Source organism: Amblyomma americanum, chromosome 1 (assembly GCF_052857255.1).
Source record: "Amblyomma americanum isolate KBUSLIRL-KWMA chromosome 1, ASM5285725v1, whole genome shotgun sequence".
Taxonomy (NCBI): Eukaryota; Metazoa; Arthropoda; class Arachnida; order Ixodida; family Ixodidae; genus Amblyomma; species Amblyomma americanum.
In genome coordinates this window covers 502,233,038-502,254,237 of record NC_135497.1, presented here as the reverse complement: position 1 = coordinate 502,254,237, position 21,200 = coordinate 502,233,038, and the positions used below count along the sequence as shown (strand labels likewise).

The following is a 21,200-nucleotide window of genomic DNA, read 5'->3' as shown; positions in this document are numbered from 1 at the left end:
CTTGCATAGCCGCCATACTTTCTAAAATCCAGAAATATTCCGAGGGTAAATATTTTCCTTTCAATGTTTTCGAGTATATGTTCTTTCACTTCAAGAAGGGCCATTTCGGAGGACTTATTTTTTCTAAAGCCGAATTGTTCACTTGCTATTATGTTATTTACACTCAGAAAGCTTACTAGTCTTTTATGTATAATATTTTCCGCTACCTTCGCAAAGATAGGGAGCACCGAGATTGGTCTGTAATTGTTCATATCGTTAGTGGAACCGCCCTTGTGTATAACAGCCACACGAGCTAACTTCATTGCGTCTGGGAACACTGCGGTGGAAAGAATAAGGTTCAGAATATGAGTGAGTGGACTATTACCTATTTCTGCCACGGCTTCTAGTGGACCGGGTTTAATATCGTCAGCTCCAGAGGCGCAATGGTTCTTTAAACCCAAAATGACGTCCAGTATTTCATATTCATCAGTTGGGGACAAAAATACAGTATTTTCACAATGTGCTTTGACGAATTCCTCGCATGGTATCGCAGCGCAGTCATTTGCGGAAGCACCCACGTTAATAAAATGTTCGTTGAACAGGTTTGCAACCTCTTCTTCACTCATAGATTCGCTGTGATAAGAAACCCGCTTTGGGGAGTTCGATTTACACGTGATGTCTCTGACCGCTTGCCATACCAGACGAGGATTTCCTGCAATATTGGAAAACTTGTTCACATAGTATGATCTCTTTGCTTTCTTAATATCAGCATTCAATTTATTTCTCGCTTTCTTAAATGCGCGGAGATCGCCTTCACTTCGTGTGTCTAAAAACTTTTTAAAAAGGATGTTGCGGTTTTTTATTCTGTTATACAGGTCGTGCGAGATCCAGGGCTTTCTTGCTCTCTTGTGTCTCTTAAGAGTTTTAAAACCGAAGGATTCATTTTACGCAGAAATAAAAAACATCAAGAATGCCTTATAAGCGTTATTAGAATCCTTTTCCTTTGTAACGCTATCCCAGTCCTGTTGCATAATGAGTTCTTTAAACTTTGACATGTTTCTTTCCGAGTAATCTCTAATCAATATTTCTTTCTCCAGAAAAGAGCGTTTTTGCTTCGAAGGTATCAGACAGTAAATGGGTAAATGATCAGTAAGATCGCATATAATTGTACCTGATTTAACTTCATCGGGGCAGAAGCTTGTAATGCACAGGTCAAGTATTGTTTCAGAATTTGACGTGACGCGAGTAGGATCATTAATCACATTTGAAAAACCATACGACTCAAAGAGCTCTTGGAAATGCAAAAAATAATATTATTTGGAGAAGCATTTATATTGAAATCCCCAACAAAGACACATTCGAGGTTGAGCTCGAGGCTACGTTCAAATATTTCTTCTGCAAACTGCATGAATTGCTTTAAACACCCAGATGGCGGTCGGTACACAAGAGCAAGTAGTATATTATATAACAGTGAATAATGACGTACTCAAAATTTTCATTCACAATGTTATAGTTTGCTAGAATTTGATAAGGTAGTTGGCAACGCACATACAGAGCAACACCTCCTCCGCGCTTTGATGAACGGCACGCTGACACACAATCAAATCCCGGCAAGAGAAAACAGTCGTCAGATGTTAACCACGTCTCACTAAAGCAAATAAAGTCAAACTCGTGGTTTAAATCTGATAAAAGCAAAGTAACCTCATGAAATTTATTTCGCAAACTTTGGGCGTTTAAATGAAATAAATAAAACTTCTGCTTATCCTTGAGTTGCTCACTATGGTGAGCAAAATTGGACATGAATGGCATCGCGTTTGCTTGAAAATACAATTGCCTGCGCTATCACCTCAGATTGGCGAGGTCATCCTTATCGCGGATGACAACTGCTCGTGCACCGGCTTGTTTCCGTACAAGCACCTTTCCATTCACGTGCCAAACGAACGCGTAGCCGGATTCCTTAGCCCATTCTTTTGCAACTGTCAGAAGAGTGCGAGTGTACCGAGTCATATTTTCACACATGTACTTTCCGGTGTTGTCATCACGTAGCGCCTGCCTTTTTGCTAGCCAGGCATCACGAACCTCCTGCTTTGCGAAGCGAACAATTACGCACCGTGTTTTGCCCGGCTTCGCGGGAAGCCTGTGCAGGGCTGTTATGTCACTCGAGCACACCTCATCAAGTTCCAGTTTTGTGCCTATTTCATTCACTTTCTTTAGTAAGTCCTCGTTTTCCGTCTCTGGTAGACCATGGATTTCGATGTTCAGTCGACGACTGCGCCATTCTAGACTGTCAACGTCCTTATTGAGCTGTGCAATTTCACAGGCCCATTCAGCTTTCTCAAGCCGCTCTACACGCTTCGTGACATCCTTTGTCGACTTTTCTTGGGCTAGAAGACGTGTTTGAAACTCATCGAATTTATCTGAGAGCAGGCTGACGGATGACTCAAGCGACTCAAGCTTGCTGGACATGGCCAGAAGGGAGTCAATTTTACTTTCCATTGAAAACAGCCTAGTGATTAGTTCTCTATCGGACTGCTGCCCGTGCAGTGTATCCTCAGCTTTACGGCTGCCCTTACATGTTTCGCACCTCCAGGCCTTCCAAGCCTTTGCTCATTTCGAAATGAACGTTTCTTCCGAGACGCCTGAACATGATCCGACGTGGTACGTAAATTCACACTCTGAGCAGCACAGTGATTGACAGCTGTCATCAACACGTTGTCGACATGCGCAACAGCGTAACATGATAATTGCGTGACACTCAACGGTAGCCTTGGCAGCAGCGGCAGGAACAAGAACTATCGAAAAAACGACCAACCTGCAAATACGTGGAGCAGTAATTCAGGAGACGTGTGCGCTGGTTGCTGCCGCTGCTGCCAATGACAAGGAAACGCCCCTTGCTGAAAATTCGCCGGACGGTGTCGGTGATACCGCTGACGATTGTTCGTGCTTTTCACCGTGAGGCTCGGCGTTATGCAGGATTCTCGAACGCTGTCCGAGATCGATGTTATTCGTCGTGCACCTCTGGCTCGGCAGCTTGCCCCGTACAGATGTCGGGCACCGTGCTCAGTGGACGGGCTCGTCACCTTGTCGCGTACAGATGACAGGCGTCGGGTAGTCTGCAAATACGTGGGGCAGTAATTCAGGAGACGTGTGCGCTGGTTGCTGCCGCTGCTGCCAATGCCAAGGAAACGCCCCTTGCTGAAAATTCGCCGGACGGTGTCGGTGATACCGCTGACGATTGTTCGTGCTTTTCACCGTGAGGCTCGGCGTTATGCAGGATTCTCGAACGCTGTCCGAGATCGATGTTATTCGTCGTGCACCTCTGGCTCGGCAGCTTGCCCCGTACAGATGTCGGGCACCGTGCTCAGTGGACGGGCTCGTCACCTTGTCGCATACAGATGACAGGCGTCGGGTAGCCTGCAAATACGTGGAGCAGTAATTCAGGAGACGTGTGCGCTGGTTGCTGCCGCTGCTGCCAAGTGTCGCTTTCTTACGGGTGCGGGTTGTTTCAACCTCTCGCAAACCCAGTCTCGAAGAAAGGCCTATCCTCAAGGCGCACTTTCTCACAAACTGTCATCAGTAGACGGACGGACAAAAACTCGCGTACAAAGGTCGTCTCTCGCGTCTCCCTCCCCTGTTCATGCGGGCTGAGGTTGACTCGTGGCAACGACGTGTCATTATTCATGTTTGCAGCTAGCGGGAAAATGTCTTGTTGACTGCGCCTGAAGCTGTCAACTAGCGCCAGAGACACCCTACACTTTGAGCAGCGTCGCCACAGTCATGTGAAAAAAGCCATGCGATGCTAAGCGGACTATGATGGCTCTCACCAACCACATGCGCCCGCCTCGCGGCAAGAAGGTGCACAATGGGATGCATCCTGACGTCTATGTTCCTGGAGGGTGGTTGACCTTTCCCGTATTCTCGGAATTCTCCGCTGTCTGGCTCCCCTTATCCCGTGACTCGCCCCCTTCTCTGCTGTCGGAGGGAGGGCAGAAAAAAAAACACAATGGACATTCCTTTATCGCGAACCCTGAGGCCGCAAACAATTCATAGCACCGCCAACTTCCCTGCAACCTTCAGCTGTGGTGGGCGTACAAGTAGTAGTAGTAGAAAGTGGATTATTCAAATAAGAAAAAGGAAGGAAAAGGTATTTGCTAGTCCCGGCATCTGCCATCGGTATTGAAGCACCTGAGCTGGCGCAGCGGAAATAAAGGATAGCTGGCAGAATGGAGAAATGAAATGAAAGAGGTGAGAGTACAGATACAGAGGATAGGAGGGAGAGGTAATACAATCAAAAACTATTTACACAATAATAAATATGTACAGGTTGCGCGCGTGATTAGTTGATGATGCAGCAATAAAAACATGCGCACAGCACAATGTTCACTACAGCTGGAGGGGGCGTCCAGCTGTTAATTGTCCAAGGCGTACAAGCTCGCTAACACTGTTCCTGCTGTTCAAAGGAATAAGGAGAAGTTCATCATCCGAGAACTCGGCTGGCGTTCGATTGTGCATGCTGTTGGGCTCAGGAAAGCTTCTCGTTGTTTAGCTTACTATCAAATGCAGCTCACCAGTACCCCTCAAGAAAAAAAAAATCTGCATCTCAACGATACCATCCTATGAGGCAGAAACATGCAAGGTAACGAAGTCTATGGGGACACTAATGTTACCGAGTGGAATGCGATTGCAATGATTTCACAATCGTCGTGGTTTCTGTATCAATTTCTCTGTTTCTCTGCGGCAGTTTCTTTTGAAATTGTCGCTCCATCACCATATTCGGACGTGTAGCGCCGAGGTTTGCACTTATTGCACCTTTTTCTCATTCCGATTCCGATTCTTTATCTCTGTTGCTCTCCACCCGGTGGGCGTGTTCTGATGACATCAAAAGGCCACGTGACTTCTCTCGACCAATCATTCATAAAACTGCCACCTGCCACAATTAACAGGTTGTGATGACGTCACAATTTCACTTGACCACTCCGGACCAATAAAAGAATTTCGTGGCACCTGACATATGCGGTGTTACTCGGTGACTACTCTATCGCTATCTCATTAGAAGGATTGAACTTGAATCAAGGGCAGGACAGCGGAGCAATTAAATAAAAAAAGTACTGTTAAGAGATAGAAATAGAGCAGAGCGGGGAAGGGAGAAAGCGCGTGTTAATCAATGCCGACAGAGAACGTGCATGTCAGTTGAGATAGAAAACACAGAATTGTATGAGCCGCAACAAGTCTGGACCCAATCTTATGGCAAAATTATTGAGCATGAATAACTGGGTGAGCGAGCCGATTTTTGACTACGCGAACAAAGTGAGGCCAGATCGCAAGGCCATGCCAATGTGACGCACACATGTGTTGACTCATGCGCTTGGGAAAACAGCGGCCTGAAACTGCACAGCTTTACTTTCGGTTCGAGATATCGCGGGTGTCTCAATTTTTATTTCCTGCAACTGTGTGCACTGTGGTGCTGCTTTGGCGTAAGCGGACTAGGTACTCCTCTCTCTACGTTCAGTTTCTGGCAAGGCTGAAGAAATCTAAACAATATAGTTATGAGCCGTGTCACTGGCTATAAACGGTGCTTTTTCTTCGCGTGTATGTGTACACGGACTATCTCCTAAAGGACATAGCACCACCCCAGTTAAACTTCCCTGCTCTCCTTCGGATGGGGACGTCTTTTAGCAGTACGAAGAGTACTTCAGGTCTTCGTCCGGCGACACGTTGCCGGTTGGGGCAGCAGTTCCAACTTCTCAAAGCAAAACTTATTTATTAAAGACGGCACTGACATAAAAAGGCAGGTGAGTAAAAGGCAGTTTAAAAAAAGGCTGTTTAAAAAAGGCTGTTAAAAACGGCCGAGCTTGAGACTCGGCGCGCTCGTCCCAAGTCGTCGTTTCCCGCAGGTTTTAAGCCCTTCGATAATTGGGCGGAGCTTGAGTAATCTAGCTCTCGCCCAATTTGGACCAATAGCAAAGCAAATGCATCGTATGTACTAGTGGGCGGAGCCCAGGGCCCGCCCCGGGCATGATCGCTCCTGGTAACAGGTGCGGGAGGGGGGGGGGAGGGGGGGGGGGGCATTGGCCCCGTGGGCTGTCGCGAGCCCAGTGGAATGCGCAGCTCTCACCCTAAGTGGGCGTCACGCCTCGACGTACATTCCTCGACTCCCCGTGGGCTGTCGCGAGCCCAGTGGAATGCGCAGCTCTCACCCTAAGCGGGCGTCACGCCTCGACGTACATTCCTCGATTCCCCCCCTTCCCCGGGCATGATCGCTCCTGGTAACAGGTGCGGGGGGGGGGGGGCATCGGCCCCGTGGGCTTCCACTTAACAACGCCGATGTTCGCTCGCGCTGCAGAGCATCATGGTCGTCACGTGATTTCGGTGATACAGAAAGCGGGCGAAGCACGCGTAGCGCCTCTCCCCCTGGCGGTCACTTCCGAACTTCTGTCCGGGCACGTCGCCAGAGGAGCGCATTGAGTGAGCAACGTCTCGACTGGTACGCGTACTTTTCGCACCGCTGGCGCTCTTTCTCTCATTGTGAGCACGTGCCGTCCTGCTCGCAAATGCACAAAAGAGGGGTTGCCGCTCGTTGTGAGTCATGGCTGGAATTCCGCGACTTTCAAAGAGTGGAGAAACTTATTGTTCGGTCGAGGGCTGCCATAAAAAACGAAACAGGAATATTAGCCAGAATATTTCTCTAACACAAATGGCCAAGAGCTGTCAGTGGAATGCTAGATATTTCCTAGACGTGTTTTACATTATTGGGGGAAAAATAATATTGGTAAATTGTAAGGTACTATAATGGAAATATTGAAAGTAATGGTCCATCCGTTCAATGTGGAGCAAATTCTTTGAAAGGTTTTCATTCACTCACATCGATCAGTTGACGATACCAAAAATGTAAATAGAAAAAAATACAAGCCTGTAGATGAAAAATTATTGTAGTCAAATCTTCCAGTTCGCGAAAAACTGCGTTCATACACTCATTCCTGTTAGGAATGCTTTTGTTGGAAATGTTAAGACGAGCTAACGAAACTCCTTTTCATCTTTTTTTTTTTGTCAGTAAAGCCCTCCGCCAGTCAGGTAATACAAAAAATTAATTTGGAGACTGACATCAATAGTTGCGTTATGCAGACGCGTGTGAGACAAGATCAATAATCGCCTCATTGTTCCGACGTGTGACATGTAAAAAATTTCTAAGAATAAAAGTAGTCGAAATGTTTCTTGCACACGAGTGAGTATTTGCATGTGAGCGATGGTGCTGCACATACATTGTTTTTGGGATGCGCGTGCGCTGTGATAGGCATTAAAATAAATATATCAACCATTTATCTCAATCATAGTGATTAACCAAACTAGAACAGCTGGTAGGCGCATTTCGCGCGCGTTTTTCTTTTCCTCTTCCGCATCGCGCATCGCCTTATTGGCACTTCATTTTATGTTCAAGTAAAAATTATCTTCATTATTATGCAGCGAAGAACGTAGCGAAATTCCAAATATTTGGCCAGCAGAGTTGCATGCACCGAACTGCTCAGCCACCCAGCAAAATTAAGTATTTTGTGCCAGTCCCGATTCACAAAATAGCACGTCCAGTTGGCTTGTGTTGAACGGGAAAGTAAGAGCCGGCCTACCTGCAGAAACAAAAGGCAACGTAAACAAAACGGCACAAACAAGCAAGTTGCGCGCGCATGCCGACAGCATCCAACGAATATTACTATTGGCCTAACAAATTTGTTCTGCACCAAATAATTAAATTCTCTGACATTTGCCCTTTAGGTGTAAGACGAATATCGTGGATATTTTGCGTGTGCGGCCGGCAACGAGTGACCGGACGCTTACCCTGTGGCAAAGGGTAGGGATGTGGGGTACGGTAGGCACGAGTCACGCACGATCGCTCATCCATCCATAACATATGTCTAGGGACATAAGCGGGTGTAGTAATCCGGCGTGAAGTATGTAGGAGTAGCCGGGTACAGTAAGTGGTCAACGGGTGCGGGTGTCGGGATTAAGGGTGTTTAGTTGGACCGGGGTTTTATGGTGCATAAGAGGATTTTGCGCCTCAGGTTCAGTATGGCGGCTATGCAAGTTGTCTGTAGAGCACATGGGTGCAAGGGAGTGCGTGCATCACAGGACAACACGCAAACAGCTATCGCTGAGTAAATGAAAAGAAACCAATGCAAGTAAAAGAATTTGCAATGAGCTTTGCAATAAAACGTAACTATAAGGAGGTCAAAACGAAAGTAAGAAATGCTTATTGAGAAAGCGTACTCAAACAACGGGAGAGTTGAGGCTCCGATACTGAAGTGCTGGGTTCAAAGAGGGGAGAGCCTCGAGGTGACGAAGACACGGCAGCTATCTGGAAAAGAAAAATGAATAATACATGTAGAACAGTAAAGCAAGGCGGTTGCAAACGACACATTTTATACGACGCAGAACTCGTAAATACCGCTCATACATACAATGCAAACAAAACAGAGGGAGAGTCCTATCAATAGCTAACTGACTTGGCCTAACAGACAACCAAGGTTTGCGAGCAGTTTGCTTACTTGGACTCTCAGGGCATTGATACGCCGCCTCCCGCAGTCGATGGCCGCGAACAGGGACAGGTGAAGGCGGCAGCTCTTTGCACCACGTCGGCAGTAGCTCGGAGCTGGCACACAGGAGTCGTCGCAGCGGCGATGACGATCCGGGTCAGCAGGCCATCGCGTCGATGTCCAAGAGGCGCCGACTAGGCACTCGCGTTGGATTGACTGGAAGCAGCAGCGTAGAGACCGTCGGTGTCCACACCCGGCTGGTAGGCCCCGGGAAGGAGGTGAAGCCCATGTGCCGCCGTGATGCACAACCGGTGATTAGAGTGCTATTCTGCACATGTCTTCAAGGAGGTCATTCATGGGCCACATCGTTGAGGCATGCCAGATTTCTTTTTTTTTTAGAACCCATGCTTCGCCTTTCTCTTCTGAGCACGTTCCACAAGTTTTCATGTTTTCCCTTTATTTCAACCAAACGTCCGTACTGACTCAAGACACAGTGACGCACACAGAGCATCTCTATATACCCAAATAGAAAAACGGAAAGCCTCAGATACAAAGAGGCAAGTCAAAAACAAAGCAAACGAAGGCAGGGAAAAAAACCGAAGTACACAAAAAGAATCGAAAGTATTGTAAAGAAGAAAGCAGCCTTGCACACCGCAAAAGAGCCGGACTGACGTCCACCTTGCCTGGTGAAGGGGCCCCCTTGAAAGTATGCAAAAGGTGTTAATTAGCATATACAGGTGATCGGGAATGACTGCACCGATGAGAAGGTGTGCTTTTGAACTGCACAGGCACGAATAATACAGTTTGTAGTAATTGGGAATGAGCGATTTTGATCAAATTGTTGTGTGGTTTGTAAAGTAACGCCAAACAACTGGACATTCGACCAGATTGGTGCAATCAACAATGAAAGGCGAAACTTATGAAGTGAATGGAAACGCCTATAGCTCGTAATGATGTTGCCGAGACGTTTGCTTGAAGGAATGTACTTGCGGATATCAAGAGTATTACCAACACAAAAGGAATGCTTGCTGTGTGATATCCGACTGACTCCAGTGTAGGTGCAATACATGCACGACTTGTGCGAATGTGGTGAAGTGGAGATAAACCCTGTAGTGTGTGGCCATACACAAGGACACCATATGCTGCTGAATTTGATGAAATAAGCCTAACATGGGTGACTGGTAGCAATACGAATAAGTAGGACGGAGACAAGCCCGAAAATAACAATTTATATTGAACGAGCGGCGAACAGACCAAGCACTAACTGTAGTAGATTCATAGCAGACTTGAGTAGATACAGCTCTTCTGTGGAAAGGAGGCATACGTGAGGCAGGAATTGAACATCCTGCGTGTTGCATGGATACCGAACAGGGCCAGACATCAGAGCTCGTACTTTCCGACGCGGCTCAGAGAACTTAAGTTGGCGTATCTGCAACGACAAGTGGAAAACATGGATGTCGGGCGTATGCTACACAGGCTTCCTACGGACACGCTGCACACTTTCCGTACTGTCGGGAGCAAAAGTGTGGCATGCCACGCCGGCTTCGATTCATTTGCATTTACCACCCTACTCCTGGTATCAAGAGAGCTAAAAAGACGGGCGGGGCAGGAAGGGACTGCCTTGCGTCGTGCATAGGCGCCGGACCGGGGCCACAGATCCGAGCTCGGACTTCCAGAGTCGGCTCCGTGCTCTCCTCATCCAAGGAAGACTCTGAGCCACGATATCTGGGAAGATAAAACAAACCTTCGCCAAATGAAGCCATAGAAGGAAACGCCTGAACAACGTGAACAGACGGGATGGAAGAGAACACGCTCTGTGTTCTCTTCCATCCGGTCTGTGAGCGCTGTTCGGACGTTTCCATCAACATGCACCAACCAGACCGATCAAGCCTCTTCTTGCAACCATGGATGCCGTGAGTGTTTCAAAGTCGTCCGAGGGTCACACTGTACACTGGCTGCACTGCCGGGAACGAACGTGGCTTATTCCACGCGAGCTTCGACTGAACTACATCTTAGACCTTCAGCGGCGCCATGGTATTGAGCAGCCTTAGGGGGTTCTGCTTTCATCTGCAGCCATGCCAGTTTTCACGTTTCGATAAGTCGCGGTCTCGCTTACCGAAAACGCAGAAAACGACGCTGCGATGCAGTGCAGTCAAAGCAGCCGACAGTACAGCGTTTGTGGCGGGAGGCAGCAGAAACGCGAGCCAAGAAGGGAGTATCTTGCGCGGTACATGGATGCCGGACCGAGACCAGAGTTCTGAGCTCGCAGTTGCTGAGGCGGCTCCGTGGTGTCCTTGTGGGAGACCCTAAGCCGGCATGTCTGCAAAGAACAAAAAGGTAACCTTTGCGAAATGCAACCATAGATGGAAACGACCGAGCAGAGCGAACAGACGAGACGCAAGAGAATAACAGACATATTCTGTGTTCTCTTCCATTCCGCCTACTAGCACTGTGCAACCATTTCCATCACCATGCACCAACAGTACAGCGTTTGTGGCGGGAGGCAGCAGAAACGCGAGCCAAGAAGGGAGTATCTTGCGCGGTACATGGATGCCGGACCGAGACCAGAGTTCTGAGCTCGCAGTTGCTGAGGCGGCTCCGTGGTGTCCTTGTGGGAGACCCTAAGCCGGCATGTCTGCAAAGAACAAAAAGGTAACCTTTGCGAAATGCAACCATAGATGGAAACGACCGAGCAGAGCGAACAGACGAGACGCAAGAGAATAACAGACATATTCTGTGTTCTCTTCCATTCCGCCTGCTAGCACTGTGCAACCATTTCCATCACCATGCACCAACCAGAGCGATCAAGCCCTCTTCATGTAGCCATGGATGTCGTCAGCATTCCGAAGTCATCAAAGGGTCACACTGTACACTAGCTGCACTGTCGGGAACGAACGTGGCTTATTCCACGAGAGCTTCAACTGAACTACATCCTGGACCGTCTTCAGCGGCGCCATGGTATTAAGCAGCCTTGGGGGGCACTGCTTTCATCTGCAGCCATGCCAGTTTCGTTTCGATAATTCGTGGTCCTGCTTACCGAAAACGCGGGAAAGGACGCTGCGATGCAGTGCAGTCAAAGCAGCCGACAGTACAACGTTTGTGACAGGAGGCAGAGGGTGCACGAAAGGAACCTTGCACGACCCGTAACTACCATATCAGTCCAGATGACATTGCGGGCCGAATGCACCAGTGCCGTTGGATTAAGTGCGGGAATGCTGGAATGAGCACATCTGCAAAGAAAAAAAGAACAAGGAATGACATACACGCAAGCATATCGCACTTCCATGTACTCACCGTGGTGGGCTAAGTGAGCGCGACTGAAGCCGTTGCGCCGCGGGGCTGAAACAATTAAGAAAACCGAACAGACCTTGGCTGCAGCGGAAACACGATGTGCCGCAGACCGTAGGCAGCGTCCGTTCTTCGGAGTTGCTCGACGAGGCTGGCGAGAATTTCCGAGCACCGTGTACGGCCACAAGCCACATGTCTCAAAAGAATATGCGCGCCCGGGAGTTCGGCTGCACGACATAGTGGCTTGGTCGCAACGGCGTTCGGAACGAGCTTTTGTTTCGTGACACAAACGATAGCGAGCTCGCATATATAAACCCCGTTGAGGCAGCGAGCAAAGCTCTCCATACCGGGTGTGTTCACCCAAGACCGCACGCAATTCCCAAAAATAGGCTTTTTGAGGTAGAAGGGCGACCCTTTCGGCATAGTGCGTAGTGCACCAGCGGCGTAGTGCATCATAATACAGCCAAAGCGGGATAACTAGAGTGCCGGTTAAGCAGCACTGAATAGTCAACCTTCTAACTATCACTGTTAAATCCCCCAATATCTTAGAGACGTGCAGGCCACCGTAAGCAACATCCAGAACACTCCAGAATTTCGAAAACGCAGCCACCCTCGGCGCTGTGGCCTAACAAATTTTGGCTATTCCCACGAGTTACGTGCAAAGGTTGCTAAGCCCGTAGGCCTCTCGCGCACGTACTTTTGTGTGATGTAGCCAATATTAGTGTGATGTAGCCAATGCCCTCGGCCACACGGCCGAGGGCAACCACGCCCCCAAAATTCCAAAAACTGAAATGGATAAAACTTGCGGTAGGCTACACGTCCCTCAACTATCAAGGAACCCAAAAGAAAAAGGCGGTTATTAAACTATTCAGTATTACTTAACCAGCGTGCTAGTTACCACGCCTTAGCTGTACTCCGACGCACCACGCCGCCGGCAAAGGTATGCCGGAAAAGGCGCTCGTCTAACTCAAACTGCCCACTTTCAAAAACTGCGCAAAGTCTTAGGTGAAACACCCTGCATACGAAGTTTCGTCGCTGGCTCAATACCTAAAGCTGACCTGACTAGTGTGAGCTAAACCTAGAGCTGAATGCGCGCCGCGAATCCTAGCTCGCCTCGCTTGCGTCACGAACCAGAAACCCGATGGCGACAGCCCATGAAACCTCTCCTCTACATGCTGCGTGTTGTTTGCTGGTTATTATTCAATGCTCGCGGGAACAGTGCGAGTGAAGCTTAAATTTTGACTAAAAGGTTTCACGGAAACATGTCGCCCTCGCCGCGAGGCCTTGCCTCGCACTCACCTTCGATGCCGACGGCCTGGCTCGGAGAGGCGTATTCCTCGGCAGTCGTCGGTAGTCCGTGAGTGCAACGGCATCCATGCGTCTCCGGTAGACGGTCAAAATCACAGCAACCCATTGGAAACGCGCACAGAGGCAGGTCCAGCACCACTTCCGCTTTTACGGCGAAAATAAGCTCTCGCTCCTAGCAAACACGAAGAATGACCGGCGGTCTTCGTCGGTGGCATTTTTAACCGCGAATCAGCCACTTGCGCATGCCCACTACTGTCGACTGCAGGCCTTTTCAATGGCGGTCGGCGCTGACTCACTTATCAGCGATAGAACTGTGGCGCCACTTCCATGGGCAGACGGCGCGTCGTCGCTTTTCTTGCGGCCAGACTTTTTTGTTTGTTTGTTTTCCTTCTGCCCCAGGCGCGGCTCGATGAAGTGATACCAAGACTGCTTCAGAGGCGCAATTTTCGGCATGCATGCGCAGTGTAGAGATTGGGCGACGTTTATCGTGTTTTTTTTTTATCCTGCGCTTAAAACAAAACGTACTAAAAGGATATGAACCATTTTCGCGTCCCTTCGTGTTAATTGAAAGAATCTAATGGGTTTCAACTTCCGTAGAGTGAGCGAAGTGCCTACAAAGCCATAGAGACAGTTGTGCGTAATACATCCCAGTGCACGTTAAAGAACCCCAGGGGGTCGAAATTTCCAGAGCCCTTCACTACGGCGTTCCTCATAGCATTGGATGCTTTGGGACGTTAAACCACCATAAACCATCTATACACTCAATTTTCCTGATTTCTTCTGCAGCGGCTTTAGACTGGTCGTGCTGTTAGCTCTTGCACAAATGAGAACGTGAAGAGACAAGACTGGCGTCAGCTACTAACTGATTATAGTTGATACTTACTGAGTTGCAGTTCATAGTTGGCGCCAGCCTGTCTCTGTATGAAGAAATGGCGAGATGGTTTGGTTTAGGTTTATATTGGTCTAACCTCCCAGAGCGACTCGGGCTATGAGACGCCGTAGTGAAGGGCTCCGGAAATTTCGACCACTTGGGGTTCTTTAACGTGCACTGACATCGCACAGTAAACGGGCCTCTAGAATTTCGCTTCCATCGAAATTCGACCGCTGCGGTCGGGATCGAAACCCACGCCTTTCGGGTCAGCAGCCGAGCGCCAAAGACTGCAGAGACTGCATTGTTGAAATGCGGAAGCATTAGCGTTTGCCGCTATGTCGGTGGCTCAGCCTTTCAACACCTACTTTCCCTCTCCGTTAACATCCGATCGCCACTCTTCGATCTCCGATGCTATCACTAGACGATGTGTACTTTTTGTTGCTGTACTCTGATTGGCTGTAGGCATGACGTCATCAGACGTATGGATGACGTCACAATATTTTGGCGTCACATGGCCTCACTGATTAGTTCCATTGGCTAATCCCATTAAGTCCGTAGTATATACGCCAGGTGTCGCAGCTAAATGACACCAAGCTTTAAATAAAAGACGAGTGTTCTAGCCCAGTGAAACCACCAGTGAAACCAACTGAGGGTTGTTCAGTGTCGCATGGCCTAGTTAGAAGTATCCTTTTTTCGATCTTTAAAGTCAATTAGATGGGTCTAGATAGCCGATTTTATAGTTATTGAGGAAAGAAGTGTCAATGGAAAAGTTGCAGATCATCTCGAAAAACAGCTAGCAGCGTTGTTTCCACCAAGGTACGATTGACGTAGCTTCATTTACTGGCTTTAAAAGGAAGCCATCGCGTAAACAGCTGTTGGCTCACATCTCCGCCCCAATGTGCACACAAAGGCTCATCGGGGGGCTCTCTTCAGAAGAAAAAAGGATTTCGTTCTCTAACACATATCTTGCGAGGTTCAAGTTCCATCGTTGTCGCGTGGTGTTGTCTATTGTGCGAGTTATGGTTTAAGGCAGGTAAAAAACTACTTTACGTAAACGGTAACTTTGCACGAACGTTTGCGTCAGCTGATATTAAGTCAAAAGTTGAAAAGTTAGCTAATTAGACATAATTATTATCTATGAATAACGAAAAATGTACTGCTATGTCACGCGACTGTAAACAAACCACACTGGATTTCACGCCGCTGGAACATTCCGTGGTTGGTTACATTCAGCTAGGACACTTGGTGTCTATATATATATATATGTATATATATATATATATATATATATATATATATATATATATATATATATATATATATATATAGATATATACACCTGGGATGGTTCCTTACAATCGGTTGTGCAGCCTGCCACAAAGCAGGCTTCAGACAAACGTACGAACACACTATATCTTAATGCCCGGAATGGCCACTATTCATGCTCCCGCACTGAAACCGGAGGCCTGAACACAATGGACTAAGTAGCTCTCCCCCCTTTCTTAATGACATTGTGCCCTTTTTTGCAATGCGCAGGTTCCCCGTGTTATTGTGCGCATGCTCACCAGTCTGGCGATGCTGCTCACCTTGGCGGTGATCGTGGTCGGCATTCACATGTACGCGCGCACAGCAGATATGACAGAAGACACACTCTCGGTTGGTGGGAACCAAGTCAACAAGTTGCGCAAGCCTGACCCGCGCATCTTCGACCTGACGCTGGGCCCGCCACCTACGGATGCACCTGCGCCTCACCAGGCGACTCGGCTGCACTATTCAAAAGTCTTGGACAGGTATTCATTTATTCGGAACGCCGTGGTCGTGGAGATAGTGTGCTGCATGATGGCTTGCGGCAAACAGAACTTAAATGATTTTAGTCACCCTTGTTAGGGAGTGAGCTTGCTGCACGCCGTATAGGTCACGCTAGACTTAACTTTGTTCTCTTTGGGTTTTTAGGCGAATACTCACCTACTGGCGAATGCTCACCCACTGGGTTTGTAGGTAACTTGGGCTGATCGAGAGCACTATTTTTTTTAACTCCTCTGATTTATGGCGCTCTCTAGATATATTTCTATTTAAGAGGAAGATTAATCTTTTTACACTTGTAGTATAGGCGAGATGATTTGATCGGTGTTGGTTGTCGGCCTTACGAGCACTGCAGTCATGAAGCCTTGAATACAGCATTCTACTCATAGCAGGAGCAACTGCGACTACATTAGGTATCAATAGACTTTTCCTAAAAACGTATGGCTAATATTAAAGTTATTTATTTCTAGGGCTTCTTGAAGATGAAAGATGCACCCAGTTCACCCGAGACGCATACCACCACCCAACCGCCAACGGAAACGCGTTCACCAACAACTGAGAGCAGCGGAGGCCATACGACCCGCACTACCAGCAAGACCAGTCTTGGGAACATGACCACTGAGAAGCCGACGCCGACACGGGTGCCCGAGCAAACCACAGCGCCTGATCGGTCACCAGGCGCGAACGAAACGGCTTGAGACAAGCAAGGCATGAAGGATCCACCCGTCCCTACTACTAACGTCAGTGATTCCCCCGTGCGTATTGCAACTAAACGAAGATAAGCGCACGCGAGTGGTGCTGACTGGTAGGATACACCCGATGGTCAAGTAGTAGTAGGGGTTGATTAAAATAATAATAAAAATAAAGGAAAAGGTTTTCGCTAACCCCGCCATCTGCCACCGATACTGAAGCACCTAAGCTTGGACAGCGGATATAAAGGATAGCTGGCAGAATGGACAAATGAAATGAGAGAGGTGAGGGGACAGGCAGAGAAAATAGGGTGGAGAGGTAGTATACACAAAAACTATTTACGCAATAATAAATATGTACAGATTGCGCGCGTGATTAGTTCATCATGAAGCATCGAAGGTCAAGGTAGATTACCACCTTCAAAAACTAACGCACAACTATGTTTATCATGGCTTTCATTTCCTGTTTTGAACACGTAAATCGATTGCCCGCCCTCAAGAATTATGAGACCTAAGTTCCGTCACGTACAGCTACCCTCTGCGGAGAATGATTAGGAAACGTCCAGACGGTTGTGGGTCGCGCAGATTTCATTTTCCGTACATTTTAATATTGTGTGTAATGCAAGCCATTATTAGCTTTAGTTCTACTACACCCAACCAAGTATTTTCTAAACACCCGTGGCCACAAATATAATGAATATGTCTAGTTAGATGGTGAAAAAAATCCCAACGACCCATCTCGATGTTTTATTAAATGCTGTTTCTCGTCCCCTCCTGGAAGAGTTAATTGATTTTTTGTATCTTAGCAACTGACTGGCGCCTAGTAAAGCATTTAGAAATTAGCTTTACAACCACAAAAAAACAACTATGGCTTGAAGGTTGCATTAAACATGTAAGACTAATTATAAACGACGCGTACTAAAAAGAACCGCTCGAACCATAATGCTTGTTCAAAAAGAAATAATTTCCTTCGTCAACTTTAAACATAAGCACAAAACGTATCACAAAAATCAGAGGTAGCATGCATGTATACAAACTCCATCAACATGGACGGCGAGGTGTGTTACAAACAACTAGAAAGGTTTAATTGCACCGTAATGTAGTGAGAGACCTTTTTGGGGAGTGGAATAAGCGACGGAGTTGGGAAAATTGCGAGTTTTCATCGCACGTGACATTGCAGTTGAGTTAAAACGTGTTTTTGCCCGTTGATACACAAACTGAAACGAATCCCGCCAATTTTATTTTTTGCCTAAGGTAGTCTGAAAACTCCTCCTGAAGATAGAAAATATTTCACAAAAGTAGCTTAAGCCTCATTTTGGGCTGCCAGGAACGTTTACCAGTAACTTTTTTTGTCACACTGCAGAAGGTAGTTTATTCCTTCTATTCTCTTAATTCTTCTGTCCACGTTAGGTCCGCTGTTCGTTAGATTTCGGTAGATTTTTTTCAGTTTTTAATGGACATGTAACGCAGTGTCTAGGAGAGCCTCAAACTGAATTCTTCATTTTATCTTTTTCGGCAGTACTGTCTGCATAGTGACATGGGGCTAGTTTCTTCTGGTCTCAGCAGAGTTTTGACATATATGTGCCAAAGTGTAATACAAAGGTCCTAAAAAACGTCTTTTACTGCATAGGACACGATTAGCATTGTTCTGTGGTATAATATTGTTTCATTTTTAGCAATTTTCTCGAGCTCAACTTCTAGCACGGAGCAAGTCAAGTCTTCCTCCGTGGCTTCTAGACTTGCGCGCCGTAAGGCCGTGACAGTGCCATGTGTACCCGTTTGTCTTCCACAGAGGGCGGTATATTTTGCCTAACAAGCCTGATTCAAACCACTGATTTTAACTCGACCTAGAGCAAGTTTCAAAGCAATAACATGCGTATCAAAGACTGTAACGTATCTGAAGTCCACGCTAGGCTGAAATAAAAATCATAACGCATTTTTGCAATCTAAGCCTAAAATATATTGACTTCAGTCTCGAGGCAGACCAGTGTTTCAGTTCGGCTAGTAAAGTTTTTCGGCATTTCCGCACACCACCGGCTTTGGAGAGAATATGTCTTTCGCTCCGCAAGTACCTATCTATGCCTGTTCTTTATCCTCTATATCAATGAACCATCGGCTGTTGAAACAAGTTTGGAAAAGTCCTTCCCCATTTCGGGCTCACAGTGTTCACGCGATATGACCCCAGCCTATTAAAAGTGTTTTTAGACTTAACGCAGTATTAATGGCGGAGCGTATGCAGCGACGAAGAAGGGAGAAATAAGGTTTTTTGCGCTGGAACATTAGGCTGCAGCAGCAATATTCCTCTCATATCCTGACGGTAGTGCGGAGAGATAGGAAGAGGTAATCTGAAAAAAATTGCCAGTTATTGTAGAAAAACATAGTTCTACTTTCATCTCTGAAGAATGTTCACTTACGCTAGTGTTCACTCGTAGAGTTTTCAGCAAAGCAACCGGATTACTAATGCGATCGTAACCGCTGCCGACCGTAATATTACTTTCAACAGCTTTTCCGCTCCGTCACTCCTGGAAAGCTTGCCAAAATTAACAGTTCTCGCCTGTTTACACACATCATATTCTTAACACGGAACATATCCGTGAAAATATATCCTTTGGAGCGAGTTCGTTCGGCATGTTCTTAATCATAATCCGCCGGATGGTCAACAAGACTAAGTCAAGAAACACACGGATCGGCTCAAGGTTCATCCATCCGTATGCGTGCTTCTTCACTTTTGGGAAGCACATGACAAAAGTAACACATGAACCTCGCAAAAATATTTGATGTCCACTCGGGCCATGAGCTCCGTAGCCTATATATTTGGGAAGGAAACTGTGCATCTGCCCCAGTCAGCACTAGCGCTGCTTATGTGCTCAGTACCATCCACTGCCCAGTAACTTACCATGGTAGAGAGCCACGCTAGGAGCGGATAATCAAAGCTTACTTCTCCGCATGCAGAGCAGCAACGACAAGGATGGCACAGTCTGCCCAACCGTCCGCAAGTCCTTCTGCAATGTCAACGGAGCGGCGCAGTTCTTCTATGACCCGGACGAAGGATCGTGCCTATCTGCGACAGTGCAGAGGGCTCACGTGTGCAACCGCAGTCCGAACCAATTCGCCTCCATCGAGGACTGCTTGGCGGCCTGTGTCAAGGGCCGGTGGGCTCCTGAGCACCGTTGCGTTCAGAAGCCGCGGTTCGTAGCCTGCACTGCTGAAGACGCTCGCGGTGACTGGTGGTTCCACGACGGCCGCAAGTGTGTCCCATGGTCCTTTGCGGGTGGCAGATGCCCGCTGGCCTCGGCACCCGTCTTTGACACTGCGGCCGTGTGCGGCGCGCAGTGCAACGATTCGCGGACACGTCGGGAGCGGGGATGCCTGCTGCCGGTGTCACAGTTGTGCGAACCTTCGCAGCTTCGCCTTCCGTTTTTTGCCGCTCCGTCGGTGACGGATAAAGGCACCGCGTTCCAGTGTCACAGGGTGGAGTGGGAATTTCTGCTTCGACACCGATGTTTATTGGGCTCCAACGCCTTCGTCAACCGGGATGAGTGCCACGAAACCTGTCGCCGTCGAACGCGACAATATTGACTGTTTTGTAGCGCTTCCTTCGGGAGTTGTCAAGATCGACATGAGCTCAGCTCATATATCTCTCTTTGTACAACAAAGCACATTATTCTTCGACACCTTGGATTTGAAGGCTTTTCTTCGCTTCCAATGTGGTAGCGTTTCTAAGAGTGAGTACCATAAATGATGCTTTTGTTTTTACACGTTCACAATGCTACCTTACTTTAGCGCAATTCAGATCTTTTCGGATGTCCAGAACGAATAATCGGAAATTTCATCATTTCGATTCAAAACCCCATGTTTATACATTACTGCAAGGGTAAGCTGACAGTAAAAACGGCAGAAATTCTACATAACTCGATTAGGAGCCACTTTCCTTAATTACTGACAACGAATACTTAAGAGGGGGCGCTTGGTTCTACAGCGTCACCTGCACAACATGTGTTGCCTGGACATACGACTCCGGGTGACGTCGCAGCGTCTAGTTAGAAAACACATCCGGCTTTGCCGCCCATATCTGCCAAGGGTGACAAAGCGTTTGTGTATACCGTCACCGTTTCCATAGGCACGCCAAAGTTATGTGCAGCAGCTGTTGGGTTTTGCTAGTGAATCATTTTATGCTGTGTGAAAAATAACTAAAGTACTAATTCTTGTTCGCTGTGCTGAAAAATCGAGTGCTTACCTCTGAGTCTTGATAAATATTGTTGTGCTTTATTTTTGAATGTTTTGCAATGTGCGCACTGTAGCAGAGCGAAAAGTTGACCATGTTTGTATTGGTATATTTTGATGGAAGGATAGTGCAAACAAGTCACGAGACACTGGAAAGCGCTCGCCGTGTGTGCCTTCAAATGTCCCGTCCTTTGTTTGCACTATTCCTCCATCAAATTGCTCGCTGCATACTAGGCATCATGACAGGCCGTGAAATGCTTGCTATTGAAACATGATCCGCAAGAAGCCTGCTTTAAAATGCATCCGAAGTCTGGTCTTGGGTTCTTCATAATAGTTTAGTTTAGTTTATGGGGTTTTAACGTCCCAAAGCGACTCAGGCTATGGGAGACGCCGTAGTGAAGGGCTCCAGAAATTTCGACCACCTGGGGTTCTTTAACTTGCACTTACGTCGCACAGCACACGGGCCTCTAGAATTTCGCCTCCATCGGAATTCGACCGCCGCGGCCGGGATCGAAC

The 21,200-nt window shown here is 47.5% G+C and overlaps 2 protein-coding genes and 1 long non-coding RNA gene across 3 annotated transcripts; 1 reads left to right on the top strand and 2 right to left on the bottom strand.

Moving 5' to 3' along the window:
- Nucleotides 1-1,547: 1,547 nt before the first annotated feature.
- On the bottom strand, nt 1,548-2,580 carry LOC144106104 (uncharacterized). Its single transcript, XM_077638891.1, has one exon. The coding sequence runs from the start codon at nt 2,473-2,475 to the stop codon at nt 1,822-1,824; it is 654 nt and encodes a 217-aa protein (XP_077495017.1). The 5' UTR covers nt 2,476-2,580; the 3' UTR covers nt 1,548-1,821.
- A 4,822-nt stretch (nt 2,581-7,402) lies between these two features.
- LOC144106093 (uncharacterized) lies at nt 7,403-8,799 on the bottom strand. Its single transcript, XR_013308917.1, has 3 exons — nt 8,514-8,799; nt 8,236-8,323; nt 7,403-7,598 (listed from the first exon to the last, which is right to left on the bottom strand). It is a non-coding gene; the product is annotated as an uncharacterized LOC144106093 (long non-coding RNA).
- A 1,606-nt stretch (nt 8,800-10,405) lies between these two features.
- On the top strand, nt 10,406-20,268 carry LOC144127996 (uncharacterized). Its single transcript, XM_077661044.1, has 3 exons — nt 10,406-10,414; nt 15,505-15,723; nt 19,413-20,268. Exons 1-3 carry the CDS (start codon nt 10,406-10,408, stop codon nt 20,037-20,039), a joined length of 855 nt encoding a protein of 284 aa, XP_077517170.1. The 3' UTR covers nt 20,040-20,268.
- The last annotated feature ends 932 nt before the right edge of the window (nt 20,269-21,200 follow it).

Coding starts and splice junctions, on each gene's coding strand:
- LOC144106104 (XM_077638891.1), bottom strand. CDS start 2,475: ATGGAAAGTAAAATTGACTCCCTTCTGGCCATGTCCAGCAAGCTTGAG.
- LOC144127996 (XM_077661044.1), top strand. Junction 15,724..19,412: donor ATGCACCTGCGCCTCACCAG/GCGACTCGGCTG, acceptor CTCCGCATGCAG/AGCAGCAACGACAAGGATGG.